The sequence below is a fragment of the Indicator indicator genome, chromosome 4, assembly GCF_027791375.1.
Source record: "Indicator indicator isolate 239-I01 chromosome 4, UM_Iind_1.1, whole genome shotgun sequence".
NCBI classification, from domain to species: Eukaryota; Metazoa; Chordata; class Aves; order Piciformes; family Indicatoridae; genus Indicator; species Indicator indicator.
In genome coordinates, this window is record NC_072013.1 from 27,790,217 (window position 1) to 27,804,847 (window position 14,631).

Sequence of the window (14,631 nt, forward strand, 5' to 3'; positions counted from 1 at the left end):
TGTTTATGCCATATACTTGGTGACCTTTCCAGAGCTGCTCTCCTACACTGGTAATTCAAGACAACAACTAATGCAAGACAGTGGCTCCAGTATGTGTTTTGCCCTTGGGTAATTTCTACAGACGCTTGCAAGCACTCTTCACTTTCTCACCCCACTGTGCAATTGCAATTACCTTGAGCCTCCTCAGAATGGCAGCAACTCGTTTCTGGAGGTTATCCCAGCGTTGGTTGCCTTCATGTACCATCTGCTTCAACTTGCTGGCCGAGTCGGTGCGGTTCTCGCGGGCAAGGCGCCTGTACTGCTTATTGATCAGCTCCAGCTGAGTGAGGCGTTCATGAATTTGCCGTTGGAAAGCCTGCAAGGCAAATCGAGGAACTTAGTTCCCTTGCTGATAAGAGAAAGGATGTGGATGATACTATCCATCAAGAGAGAAGATGATGCCCTGCCCTCAAAAGCAGACCTTCTAACTACAAAATTACATCCAGAGGACTTACTTTAAATCATCTGCTCAGACTTAGCTCGTTACAAAAAGGAAGGGGGAAAAAAAAAAAAAACCAACCACAAAGGTTTCAAGCCTACAGAAAGTAAATCTAACTTGCAAGCAGGATCTTGTCAGTTCAGAGCACTGGATTCTCTACATTAAAAAGAATTTTGGGAGGAAATAAATCAGCTAGATACCTAGCAGTCACACACTAGCCAAATTACTTCTGCTGTCTACACTATCACTTCTGCCAAACTGGTGTTTTTCAGTGATGTGAGCATTTCACACAGGCAGTGAGTATTTAGCAGTCTGACCATTCAAGCCCGCTGCTGACCATATTAAAAAAAAAAAAAAGTTAAAAAAATTCACCTCAAATTTCTTCAGCTCCTCCTTTGCATGTGTGTACAACACCCCTGAAGAATTAGGCTCAGCTGCTACCTTTTCACATGCTTTTAGCCAGTCTTCAAAGCGAGAATAGTCATCCAAAAACCTCTGCCAGAGGCGCCAGGTTTCCTCAATTCTGAGGGGGAGATGCAAGAATGGAAAGGTTTTATCACAAGCTGACTATTCATTTTGGATTTTTCTTTTTCTTTTTCAAAATTCAGCTTGTGGCAACAGCTACAGAGGGGTAGGAAAAGAAGTCTTACTTCATTCGCCTTTCCATAGACATAGCGCAAATGTTTCTCCACCGTCTGTCCAAACTCCTGGTAGTCTGCTGGATGGAGTCACACTCTGTCTCATTGGCACAAGCATCTGAATCGTGTAGCAGGACTTCACAGATATTAAACACAGATTCCACCCCTGCAGTGTGCTGCTCTATGTCTCGTTGCAGATCCTGCCATTGGCAAAAGAATAGCTTGAGTAAGAAGGACAACACATGCAGCTGGACTTCAAACATACCTTTCTAATTGCTGCAGAGGATGGGGAAAGAGCAATTTGTGTGTCAGGAAAAGCTTATTTAGCTTTAGAAAACAGACTTGCAGGATGACTTGTGCAGATGACTGGCTGACAGGTCAGGACAGAAGGGACCATCCAGCTTTGGCTTCTCAGTGAAAGCTTTATCTTCTCTTTAACAATCTTGACAATTTTTGATGTTCATTCAAAGTCCAAACCTTAACACACACCATGAACACACGCTTACTAATTTTGACAGCACAAGATGACAGCATCTCATACCAGCTCATGTACTTTTGTGACTATGTATATGATCATGAAGCGTGGCACACCAGCAGCTGGTGTTACACTACTTATTGATTCTCCTAGAGCTCCTCTTTTAACGGACTGTTTTATAGGGTCTAGCAAAACTCTGCACTATGGGTTTCTTCTCCAGAGCCTGCATCTCCATCACAGTCTGGCCCTTCATCTGAAACCTATTAACTACTCCTAAAGTCAATGTAATTGAATAAAACAAAAAGCTTTATCTCAGTATTTTTTTTAAATTAAAAAAGCAGCTCTCTACATTACTGTAAATATCGATGAAATTACAATGTCCACTGCATTTTCACTTTTTTCAACCAGTTTTTGGCCTTCTTACTGAAGAACATGGAAACTTCTGCTTGAGTAACACTAGAACTACAAACACAAATGAGTGTTTTACTGACAACAGTGAACAGGAACTCCCATTAAATGGTATTACTGATCTCAGTCAACAGATGAACTGGTTTTGCTCTAAACTTACAAACCTAAAACAAAACAAAACCCACAAAACGACACAAAAAGACAGAGCTTATCCCTGTTCACTGCAGGGGGTTTGGACAAAATGACCATCAAGGGCACTTTCCAACCCAGTGCATCCTTAGATGCTATGACATACAAAAGCAATCAAAGGAAAATCTTCCCAGAAGTTAACAAGCTGCAAGGGGTTGCATATCACCCAGTTGCAGTCTTCAGAAGTGTTACATGGGTACCTGTAAGATGGACTGAGTCATAAATGGTCCAAATTTGGCTTGTGGGATTTGTGGCAATGTACAGCTTCAAGGAATGCAGAAGCCAAAATCTTTGCATAGATGAGAGACTGCCAAAGGCAGACCCAACATAATTTTTGACAACTTAATAAGGATTCATAGCTGTTTTCTGAGCAAGAGGCAGCAGTGTCTCTTCAACACTGGCTCTACCTCTCTCTGGTAGAGCATGCTCTACTCCACTACTGGTACCTGGATAGATTCTTCTGAAATCAATAAATTAGATTGGATTTACAGCTGCATTAGTGAAAATGAGAATTTATACCACAGATTAAAAGTGAACTCTACTTGCACTATGGTAATGATGCTGGTATGATCTCATCATGCTCATGGAATAACCCTATGCAGAATCCTTGCTGTTTTCCAAGCTGTTACTGCAAACAACCTGACTGTATTACAGTTAGCCAAAGGCAACAAACTAATTAGTGAGGCCAGGAACATATATCGAGCCCTAGAAAGTTTTTCCCTTAAATTCTGCACAGCATTGCCCAGAGAGATTAAACAGACTACATGCCACTAGACTTCTGCAATAATGAAACAGCTTTGAATCTTAAAATTAATATTTTCTGTTTTAATCTTCATCCTGTAATTGAACAAGCATGCCACAAAACATCTCTGTGGATGCATGTCATTATTCAAGACTGAACAGGTAAAGCTTCTCCAGTCAAGGATATCAAATAAAAGAAGCCTGTAGGGCGCATTTCTCACCATCACTCTGCTCTTGCTGAAGTAATTGCTCTGATAAAATCAGGAAGGATCTTTTTTGATTTGTTGCATTCAGCTAAAGGATTTTTTCCCCCTATTGTGGTCTTTTTTAGTCCAAAATGTTTCCTCAGAATCAGCCTGCTAAAGGATTACAGTATTAGGAGTCTAGAGATACCTAGATGTCTATGTTTGAAACAATCCAAGTGACAAAGCAGTAAGTAGCTCTGTGCAGCAAATGACAGCACTTAGAGCGAGCTGAAGCTTGAATGTTGATAATAAAAATAAATTAGTTGGGACACAATTCCTCCGTGTCCCATGTTCTGCTCTGCCTGGTAATTCATCACAACCTTTGAGAATGCAGAAGGTTTAGATGAGGAGGAAATACTTCCTAAAACATTGTAGTACCATTCACAATGCAGATGAAACCACAAGAGGCACTAAGGAAGGCAAGGCTTCTGGTGTTTCAACAACTGCTGAAGTGGAGTTAAGCCTCTCCACCCCTGTAGCAGAGGCTCTGGCCCTTCCTATGATGTCTGGGACATGAGTGAATGGAGAGCTGTTATCAACCAAAACACAGCCCTCACAGGTCTGGATCACTCGGTGTCTTTTCCTTAGACATGAAAGCAGCAGCCAGAGAAAGAGAAGATGGACAAGATGGGAAGAACATCCATTGGTGTTCTTTAAGGCAGATGCCAGAAAGGTTACATGCTTTACATCTTTAATCTTAATCCTCAATTCTAGGGAAATTTTCTTGTTTACCATAAAGGCCAGATGACAGCTGTGGTAATTCTCAGCCTTTCCAGGGAGGCACTTTGAACCTGGGCAGACTTACAGTACAGACTCCCATGACCACATCTGTAGTTCCAAAAATTCCTTTTCTTTCCCTGGCTGCCTGGGAGAGAAATTCACTCCAGTACTATCCAACTCATATCACACTTCCACTTGGCTGGGATAGTTGGCATATTCAGCTGTGCCCAATCCTTGCACTTAAAACTAGCAAAAGTGCTAAAGATCCCCCTGTTAAGCCCCCATCTCGGATGAATGCCTACACACACTCAACCAGCACCCAACAGTACTAGGCTGATTCACATGCCTCAGTAGAATTCATGCACCATCTCACCCAACCCTGAGGGGATCAGGCCTCAGTCAAAGGTGTGTTTGCACAAGTTCACCCTCCAAAGCTCAAATATCCCTCTCTGCCAAGCTTGTTCTGCTGTCTGCAGAGAGGAGAAATGAACTAATGAGGGCAATACATCAAATCACAGAACTTAAATCTGTCACAGCCAGTTTGCAGGAGACTTGCCATTCTTTATTTCTGTCTTGACTGCTAAGGCTGATCCTCAGGAATCCCAGACTCTGGAGGTAAGAGAGAAAGTCTGGAGAAAAAAGGACTTTCTCATGGTCAAGGAAGACTGGGTTAGAAATAATCGAGGCAAACTAGGGACCCACTAATCCACGGGCACCAGTGGGATGCACACACAAGTGCTGAGGCAGATGGTATATGTTATTGCTAAGCCACTCTCCATAACCTTTGAAAGCTCGTGGAGAACAGGAGAGGTACCTGAGGACTGGAGGAAAGCCAATGTCACTCCAGTCTCCAAAAAGGGCTAGGATGAAACTACATGCCAGTCAGCCTCATCTCCATCCATGAAAAGGTGATGGAATAGCTTATTCTGGAGATCACCTCTGAATGCAGAGGAAAAGAAGGTTATTAGAAGTGGTCAACATGGATTCACCAAGGGAAAATAATGCTTGACCAATCTGGTAGCCTTCTACGATGACATGACCAGCTGGGCAGATGAGAGGAAAGCAGTGGATGTTGTCTACCTTGACTTCAGCAAGGCTTTTGACACTGTCTCCCATAACATCCTCATGCTTAGGAAGTGTGGGTTAGATAAGGGGACAGTGAGGTGGATTGAGAACAGGCTGAATGACAGAGCACAGAGGGTTGTGATTAACAGCACAGTTTAGCTGGAGGCCTGTAGCTAGCAGTGTTCCCCAGGGGCCAGTCCTGAGTCCAGTCTTGTTCAACACATTGTCCATGATATGGATGAAGGGATGGAGTGTACCCTCAGCAAGTTTGCTGACACAAAACTGGGAGGAGTGGCTGATACACCAGAAGGTTGTGCTGCCATTCAGCAAGACCTGGACAGGCTGGAGAGTTGAGCACACAGGACCTTAATGAAGTTGAACAAAGGCAAATATAGAGTCCTGAACCTAGGGAGGAATAACCTCATGTATCAGTACAAGTTAGGGGTTGATCTGCTGGAAAGCAGCTCCATGCAGAAAGACCTTGGGGGATAACAAGTTTGCTATGAGCCAACAATGCATTCTTGTGGCCAAGAAGGCAAATAGTATCCTGGGATGCATTAAGAATAGCGTAGCAAGCAAGTCAAGGGAGGCTCTCCTCCCCCTCTACTCTACTCTGCCCTGGTGAGGCCACACCTGGAGTACTGTGCCCAGTTCTGGGCCCCCCAGTTCAAAAGAGACAAGGAACTACTGAAGGGAGACAAGTGGAGGGCTACGGAGATAACTAGGAGGCTGGAGCCTTTCTTATAAGTATGAGAGGTGGACAGACCAGGGGCTGTTTAGCCTGAGAAGACAGAGAAGATCTTATCCATGTTTGAAAATACCAAAAGGGCAGGCATCAAGAGAATGGGGCCAAAGTGGTTTTAGTGGTGCCCAGTGACAGGACAAGGGGCAATGGATATCAGCTGGAACCCAGGAAGTTCCATGTGAACATGAGGGAAAACTTATTTACTGTGAGAGTGACAAGCACTGGAACAGGCTGCCCAGAGAGGTTGTGGAGTTTCCTCTGGAGATATTGAAAACCCACCCAGACATGGTTCTGTGCAATCTGCTCTAAGAGAACTTGGTTTAGCAGGGGAGTTGGACTAGATGATCTTCAGACGTTCCTTCCAATCCCTACCATTCTGTGATTCATGGCTTGTCAGCTTAAGTCATTCTTGTGGATTTTACCCATGGTTTGTGCCCTGCTGAACCTTTATGATGTCTACTGTACTTAGCAAACTATGAAATGTAAAAATGCTTTTGTCAGTGTTTTGCATGTTTTCCTTCGGTGGAGGGGGAAAGGGAGAAGTGGAGTAAGCCAACACAATACTGGAATTAGAGCAAGTAAATAAAAATTTCCCAGGTAGTGCATCTTGGCAGGAACATGCATGACAAGCAAACAGTTAGAAGGCCTTGGTAAAGAAAAGAAACAGGTGATTTCAAACCAGGACCGATTGTAACCAGCAGCATTTTAACCCATTTACTCTGTCTGCTGCCATTTCCCACCTGCTGTTCTGCCAGTCTCTTCTGGATTTCTTGGTCATCACAGATGTCATAAACAACAGGCTTGGAAAGCTCAGACTCAATCCGGGCCAACCAGGTGCGAAGGTTACTCATGTTTTTGTCCAATATTTGTACAAAAGCAAATGTTTCCTTCAGTTTCTTCACCCTAAGCAAACCAGGAAGAACATTTTGTTACAAAGATCTTGAATCAGTGGAAATTGTGTTAGAAGAAGGTGATGACAGGCAAAGCTTCATGAAGCACCTACTGTCCCACCAAGCTGTTGCCTGTAAATCAGAGCCATGTTTCAGTGAAAACCTACCTAAATTGGCTCAGCGGGCCTCTGCTCTACAGTTGCAGCAAAGTCTTGTGTGAATTCTTTGATGAAACTGTATGACTTTTTATAGCCTCATTCACCTGCTAGTGAGCTCTTCAGTCAGTTCATGGACATTTAAGTAGGCGTTTGTACCATAACATGCTGCAGTAGAGCCAAAATGGGTCTCTACAGTCTGGTTTTCCTGCTGTGAATTACATTCACTGTCTTCTTCAGCAACTGACAGGCCCACCATAGTCAGCAAGGTTCTGCTCTGCCAGTGGAGGCAGATTTTGCCCAAATCACAGGTCCAACACCCTGAGCAAATGGGTGCTGACAGGAAAAGGCCTAAGCAATGTGCACTGTGGAACATATAACACTGTGACATTCAGCAGTCTTCTAAACAACAGACTGAAACGTGGAGATGTGCCACTCTCCTGGTGGGTGAAATTGGGAATTAAAAAAAGGCAATCCTGAAGAGGAAGAATATCCAACAGCTAGAGAGTGTTGTGCACTGTACAAACAAAAGAACCATCAAGACTGCTTGCTTTTATCTTTGTGGCACAGCCCTCAAAGTGCAGACCATCTTCTATTTCCAGCCTTTTAAGGCATATTCCCATGTCAAAACCCCTTATCAGCCCCTCATATTATCTAAGCAGTGTGTTTGAACATTTGTGCAAATCTGTCCCCACATGTTGTAGAAACATCTGCTAAACTACCTCGCTGCTCTCACATCTTTCACTGAAATTCTAATTTCTTGTAATTCCCAACAAAAATTACTCAAAAGCCCAACACTGAGGTAACACTTACATCTTCAGATGGATATTGCAACTTGCCATCTGGACCTTGGCAGTTAATGGCAGAAAAAAAATTAATAAGTCTTGATCATGATTTCCATATGATCTGTCCTAAAAACCTGGATCAGAAGACGAGATGAACTGTACCAAAAATGGCATGTATTTCTCTCCATGAACTACAATGATCTACCCTGCAGTACTATAAATATCAACACTGCTAAAGGTAAGTGACATCATCCCACCCCTGTCCTGGGGAGAATCCACCTCTTAGTCAGCATTGCTTTCCTGTGCTGTCCTTCTGGCTGCCTGCATCCTTCTGATGTCTAGTCCTGTCCCTGTGCCTTGGAATGGATTTTTGGACCTTGCAAGTGATTTTTTAAAATGCAGATTTCCAAATTAAACCCTAAGCTATTGCCTGGTCTAGCAACTACCCAGATAAGCCTCAATATCTAAGGCAAGTGCAGTGCAAAATGTTAAAAGTACGCATCGTGAAAAGGTCAAAACATTTCCCATTCATTAGCCACTGTGACTGGGAACTGTCACCAGCTAAACAAAAGCAGCAGCTGGGACTGGCAGGGCAGCTTGTACAAGGGGACCACTGCATGTCTCAAAATGCAAGGGACTGTTGAGGCATCAGACACAAGTCCTAATACACTTGAAAGCTCTAATATTGTGCAAGCTAGGACTGAAGAGTTGGGAGGATGTAATCTCATTCAGTGCAGGCATGGACAGATGACACCGAGACAGACAAAACAAGGCACCTGGGTGCTGGCTCCATGCAAAGGACCTGCCCCTCCTTGCAAGAAAAATGAAGAGTTTCCTAACTCACCATCCTGCCTGCTGCCAAACTATCCCACCAAGTTTTAGAGGTCCAAATTGCCTGTAACTGAGTGGATTTTAGTTGCTTGTGGCAGCATATGACACAGTGACAGAAGATACACAGGACAGCTATGGCATAATGAATATGCCACTCTGACCTTATTAGCAACCTTAAGGTAATCAAAAAGGTATGCCAGTTAAACTCTTGATTTAAGGTAAAACACTTATGGAGGAGATGTAGGAATGATCCTGCTGGATTTTTTCAGTCTGATTGCTTACTGTGAACATGCAGATTAAGGGAAGCAAACTTGGGGTCTCACATGGATTAGCAGCATGAGAAGCACCTTCCTCTGCTTCTTGTCCCAAAAGGACCAGACAGTACTTTCAGTTGTTTTACAAGAAGGGTAAGAAGAGCACAGTTCTACACTACGACTTCTGGCAAGCATTTGATAACTTGCACTCTCCAAAATGTAAAATTAGTCTTGTCTGGTGCATGCAACCCTGCAAACCAGCCTCATGGATTTGGCCCTTATCAATGGTCTGCCTTGTTCCCACCTTGCATCGCAAAGCCACTGATACTGGTGTAAAGTGCAAAGCAGCTGCCTCTGCCTCTTTTTACACTGGTGGTGGTTTCCACTGCTGCAGCTGATAGAGAGGAAACCTGCAGATGTCAAAAGCATTTAGCTGCTCTCACTTTCCTTAACAAGCTTCTTTCAGAGCTCTGCCAAGTTCAACCCTGTATGCAGAAAGCATCTGGCTCCCAAGCAAACAACAGCTATGTCAATCTTCCTGCTCCTGGTTCTGCTTCTTTTAAGTGGCACTCAATGAACATGTTATACTCTGATAACTGTATAGCATTTTCTTGTGCTATCATGGGCTGGCAGCAATTTACTCAGGTATCGTAATTCTTCCTCCACCCTATCCCCTGCTTCTGTCTCACCAGTCAGTTTGCATCTAGTTGGTCATGATGCTCAGCAGGGCCTGTGTCCCTGCAGGGTACATAGTCCACCAGACAGGTGACTCAGAAACACTTCTCCCTGGAAGAGACAATGTAGGCTTCGTGTTGAGCACCAAAGAGAAGAAATGCTAGAAAAGCCAGGCCAGAGAAAGAGTCTGAGGCAAACATCTATGCTGTTGCATTGTTAACTCTGCATGACTTCAGGCCAGTCAAGAGGACAGCATGGCTTGATTGCCACACTGCCTTGGACAGTATCCACTGGCAATTTATTCTCTGCATATTCTATGGCATTCTCCACTACTGCTTTGGAAATATTCCTCTGGCGACTTGAAGAAGATGCACATATTGGGACCATCTGATGCCACAGCTGACCTGCTGAGATCACATCTTACAGCGCTGCTCAGTATCATCTTTGCTTCCCTGTTTTCCTCTCTCTCTCTGTATTTACCTGTTTCCCATCCTGAAACTGCATTACAGAAAAATTCATGGGTTGCAAGACATTTTCTTCAGTCTGCATACTGGATAACAAGTAGGTGAACATAGCAAAGGAAGTCCAAAGCAAAGCCGAGGGATATTATAAAAGTCTCTAAGACTGACAACACATTTAAAAAGCAGCAATTTTAGAATAAAGATTTTTTTTGGTACAAACTTTCCCCCAAGAATATTATTTTGTCTTAGACATTACTGTAAAATTCAAGTTACAGATATTACCATAAATATATGGGTCTTTATGTAGTGGTGTTACTAGAAGCAAATAGAGCATCATTGTGGTACGGTGATCTTACATTTCTAGCAACTGCCATTACAGATACAACATTGCAATTAAGTAACTGAATCTGTTAACATATTCTGGATAGAATACGACATTTCTTCAGTCATTTAAACACCCACAATGCTCTAAGCCGTTAATCTCAAACTTGAGTTAAGCAACCAGGGAAGAACAAGAACCTAAGAGAAGTTCACATTAGTGCTGTTAAGACGAAGGCAGCCTTGTCCAGATGTTCAAACTGGTTGATCTGCTCTTGTTGCAGTTAGCAGACACACAGCCCAAGGTAAAAGGGGAGAGTTCTATGATAAAGCAAAGGTGAAATAATGCAAATACTGAACATTCTCATTGAGCACTCTGAAGTTTGCACCTGAAGTCACAGGGAACTGTCTTTTCTCTTGCTACAGCTCAAAGAAAAATATAGACTCACTATTTTACAACAACCACTCTCACATACATTTCTGCACATTGCAAGTATTGCAAATTATCTGCTCTTTGCATGAAAGAAGCCTCTCAAACTCTTTTGAGGTGCAAAGAGGTGGAATGACAGGCCTCCTGGGAGCTGGGTGTGGGTGCACAAAGAAAGTCACTAACCCTGGGGGCAAAAGCTCCCCCCTTATCTTCAGTTGACCAATCACCCAACACACAATAAATTAACAGCAATTAAACTTCAAGTGCAGCAGAGGAAATGAGCTTCTTGTAGTTACACAGAAAGTGGTAGAGGCTGCCAACACAGCTGATTGAATTCTTCCTCCACAAAGTCTAATTCTAAAGTTATTTGGTCAAACAGTGAAAACTACCTATCCATAGTTCACTTCCCAATGAGAACTCACCTGCCACCATTCAACATCAGAAAACCCCAAACCAAGAAACAAACAAGTAAAGAAACAGATAAACAAAAGCCACAGAGAAAACCCCCAACAAATATGACCACTAATTTAAAAAAAACCCAAACATGTCTTGCACAACGTCCAGCTTAAAAGATACCCCGATTCAAAACAGTGTTTAGACACATGCATAAAATGCCTGGGATTAGCCAAAGAGTTTCTACATGTCTTAAGTTTTATACCAAAATAGAAGTGGCAGAAAAAGAACAAAACCTAGCAGATTATAATAGCTGGCTGCAAAAGTGAACAGAAGGACTAACTGACTTGACTCGATATTGGATTTGGGTCTTAATACCCTCAATGACGTTGCCAGTATTGAGTTACAAGAGAAATGCATTAAGCTGGTTGAGGGTGGACCATTTATAGCCAGAATGTTTTGTAGTAACTACTCGGGAAGCATCAATCAGTAGAAGGCACTTCCAGGTTGACTGAAATGTATCCACACAAAGAACTGCAAAATGCCTGCCAATTGCATTGCACCAGTTGTCAAAATGCTGCAGAAAAAAAGATACAGGGAAGCTCAAAGAAAATATAAAGTAACATGCAAATTTTATCGTCTGAAGGAATGAAGAACATCCTTATTCATGTTCCTGACTCACGAGCACAATTGTCACCAGAAAAAGCCACTAGAGCCATTTCTTTTTAACCGAGGAGGAGCCGGAATGGCCCTGCCAGCTGATAGGATTGTTTACAATCCGGTAAGGCAAATGAGATGCACAGCACAGAAACCTTTGTTCAGTAAGTCGCAGGGAGAGGTTAACCCTCTGAGGGCCAAACCCCCCGATCGGGAAAGGTGATGTCAAAGACAAATTTTAGGCCTTCCTATGAAAAGCAGAGAGGTTTCTCTGCAAAGCGCCCGGCCCTGGCACAATGACGGAACCCCGGTGCTGGGCTGTGCCAGCACAGCGAGCAGGGCAAGTAGCGGGTGCGCCGCAGGAGGCTTTTCTCGCCATACCCTGCTGCCAGCTCCAAAAGATTTCCACCGATCTCCACCTTGGGTGCAAAACTGCCAAAACACGGCTGATTTTAAGCGAGAGGCCGCGGAGCACTATTCCTGCTGCTAACACACCGCGTCTCCTACTCATCCCCTTATCCAAGGCGAATTGCGGGGAGCCACTGCTGCATCGGTGCCCTTCCCCCTTCCCGCCGTGCCAGCGATGCCTGCTCTAAAAAAAACCCACCCCAACCAGACCCTCGGTCGTTCACCAACATGGCACTTACGATTCGCAAGAAAAAACCATTCCTCAGCTTGCAAATCCCAAGCTGCAAGGGGACCGCCTGTGCGACCACGGCAGGCATGGAAGAGGAAACCCCTCCTCCACAGATGCCCTATTTAGTCGCCGCTTTAGCATCCCGCGTCGGGGGGAGGCTCGCTCGTCCTCCCCGACCCTCCGAGCGGGGGAGATTCTGTAGCTCTCCCCAGTTTTAACCTCTGTGTTTTGGGTTGGTATTTTACCTGGCAAACGGCCGCATCCCTCCTCAGAACAAACCCAGGAGAGCTTTATTCTGACATAAGAGAATTAGCACGCCAAGAAGCGCACGGCCAGCAGCTGCGAGCGGCTGGCAACAAAAAGGTTGCAGGTTGGAGGCTTCAGCAGCGAAAAAGGTAAATGAGGTGCTCATTTCTTCTGCCAAAGAGGGATTGGAGTCTCAGCCCCGGATGACTTGCAGCAGTCAGTTGGAAGCAAACCCAAAAAAACCCACCAGAACACATACATCCACGCACAGGCACCACGCACACAGATTTATCCTGACTTCCCCTGTGTTCCTCTTGCTCGCCTTTCCCATTATATCCCAGGTATTTAAGGGCGAATTAAGTCTCCCACACACTAACCTGTCCTCTCCTCAACCTTCTAGTGCACGCAGAAGGCCTCCCAGTAGAAGTAGCCTGTTTTGCTGGAGGGCAAGATAGCCCCTGATCTTCATTTATGGTATTATTCATTTGTGGAATAACACACTGTCATGATTTCTGTGTGTTATGACTGCCAAAGATCACAGGGTAGGAAAAAGAGGCGGAAGTCAGAGAACCTTGGATTATGAGGCACTCCCCACCCAAACAACATTGGGGAAAAAAATTAAGAAGTTATGATAATCCTACCAAAAATGCAAGGAATCAATTTGAAATTAAAGGGGTTTCAGTATTCAGATAGCCTTCCACAGACCTGTATTGGCTTGCCAATCACTCAGATTCAACATGTTAGGGTAAAATGTGCCTGGGAAGACACCACAGTGAGAGGGCTTCAGATGTTTGCATGGGTAAATCACACTCAGTCACCTCAGCAGTTTAACCTGATTATGGGCTGGAGAGGATGAAAATCATGTTTGAAATACCAGGTCTAAGACAGAAAATGGGGATTTAACCCTCCTAGACAGCCAAGCATACTGTAGGAATGGCAACAGCATACAGAACCCAGGGACTCCCCTTGCACTGCCAGCTCCCCCCTGCTCCCAGCACACATTGCATAACCAAAATAAGCCCAACCATCCTGCCTGATACGATAATGAATTCTGTCACTGCTTTTGCACCGCAGAGAAGCATAATCTCTGAAGGACAGGGAGCCTGGAGAACATGGAAAGAAAGCAGGCATTAGGTGAGTGAGATTTCACCTGTCCAGATTTTTTTTGTTGAACCAAAACAAATACAAGAATCGAGATTTTACCATGACAAACCTGTACAATTCTGCTGAACGTGACTGTATTGTTTACATCACGGCCTCCCTGCATTATACTTTGCTTTCCTTGCCATGCAGCACTAATCTGTAGCAATTTAAGAAGACCTTTGAACTTGGAGTGCACCCACACTGACTGTGGGCTGCCTGCCTGAAGCTGCAACAGGGCAGGACTACATGCTGACATGTGGTACCTGATGGGTCTACCCTGCCAAAGGGTAAGCAATGCGATGGAAAAATAAACAGACCAGTTGAGAGGTGCTATAAACCTGCTCCCTCCCCACACCTACCAAGCTGGGGGCCCACTGCAGCTACAGGGACAGTCCAGCAACAGTGAGGGTACAGAGAGGAAGGAGAAGCACAGTGCAGGGGCTAACTGGAGCCCCCCAATAAAACCTCCATGGAACCCCTGCTTAGCACAAGGTGATATCACTGGAGAGTAACTCCTTCCCATTTTACTGCAACCTGAGTGGTGTCAGGCTGTTTGGTAAATTTCAGCTGTGGCACACGGGAAATCTGCTGCAAACACTTGGAGTTTCTCAGTTCAATGTGGGAAAGAAGGGGGCTGACGTTAACTGTGGCAGTTTAAGATTCCTGGATCCTGCAATGAGGGCTGGCAGCTTGTGAACACAGGGAACAGATCTAGCTCCCTATGATGCACATTAAGAAGAATGAGAAGGCACATTTGACCTTGCTAGTTTCCTTGCTTGCATTAAAGGTTACAGTCATTTGAACCCATACTTGCTACATTCACAAAAAAAAGTGCCTTTCTCCAAAACATAGACCAGATCCACCAAGTAAGAAAACACATCACAGTGTGCCCATAGCCAGAGCAGCTGAGAAATGCAACATTTGTTACTGCAGAGAACAGTCTGTAGACCCAAAACTGCCAGAGGCAGCCCCTGATGAAGCTGGTGGTTGTAATGAAGGCTCAAGCAAACAGCCACACAGGAAGGCAAACACCTCCCCGCTGGGCTGGGTGG

At 44.4% G+C, this 14,631-nt stretch overlaps 1 protein-coding gene across 1 annotated transcript in view; it reads right to left on the minus strand.

The window, feature by feature from the left end:
* Positions 1-14,631, minus strand: part of SYNE2 (spectrin repeat containing nuclear envelope protein 2) — a 169,725-nt gene that overhangs the window by 14,366 nt on the left and 140,728 nt on the right. The window contains exons 102-105 of the mRNA XM_054400423.1: positions 6,445-6,607; positions 1,129-1,316; positions 851-1,001; positions 173-355 (exon numbers count right to left, since the gene is read on the minus strand). Coding sequence (XP_054256398.1) covers positions 173-355; positions 851-1,001; positions 1,129-1,316; positions 6,445-6,607 — 685 coding nt within the window. The remainder of the gene's footprint in view (positions 1-172; positions 356-850; positions 1,002-1,128; positions 1,317-6,444; positions 6,608-14,631) is intronic.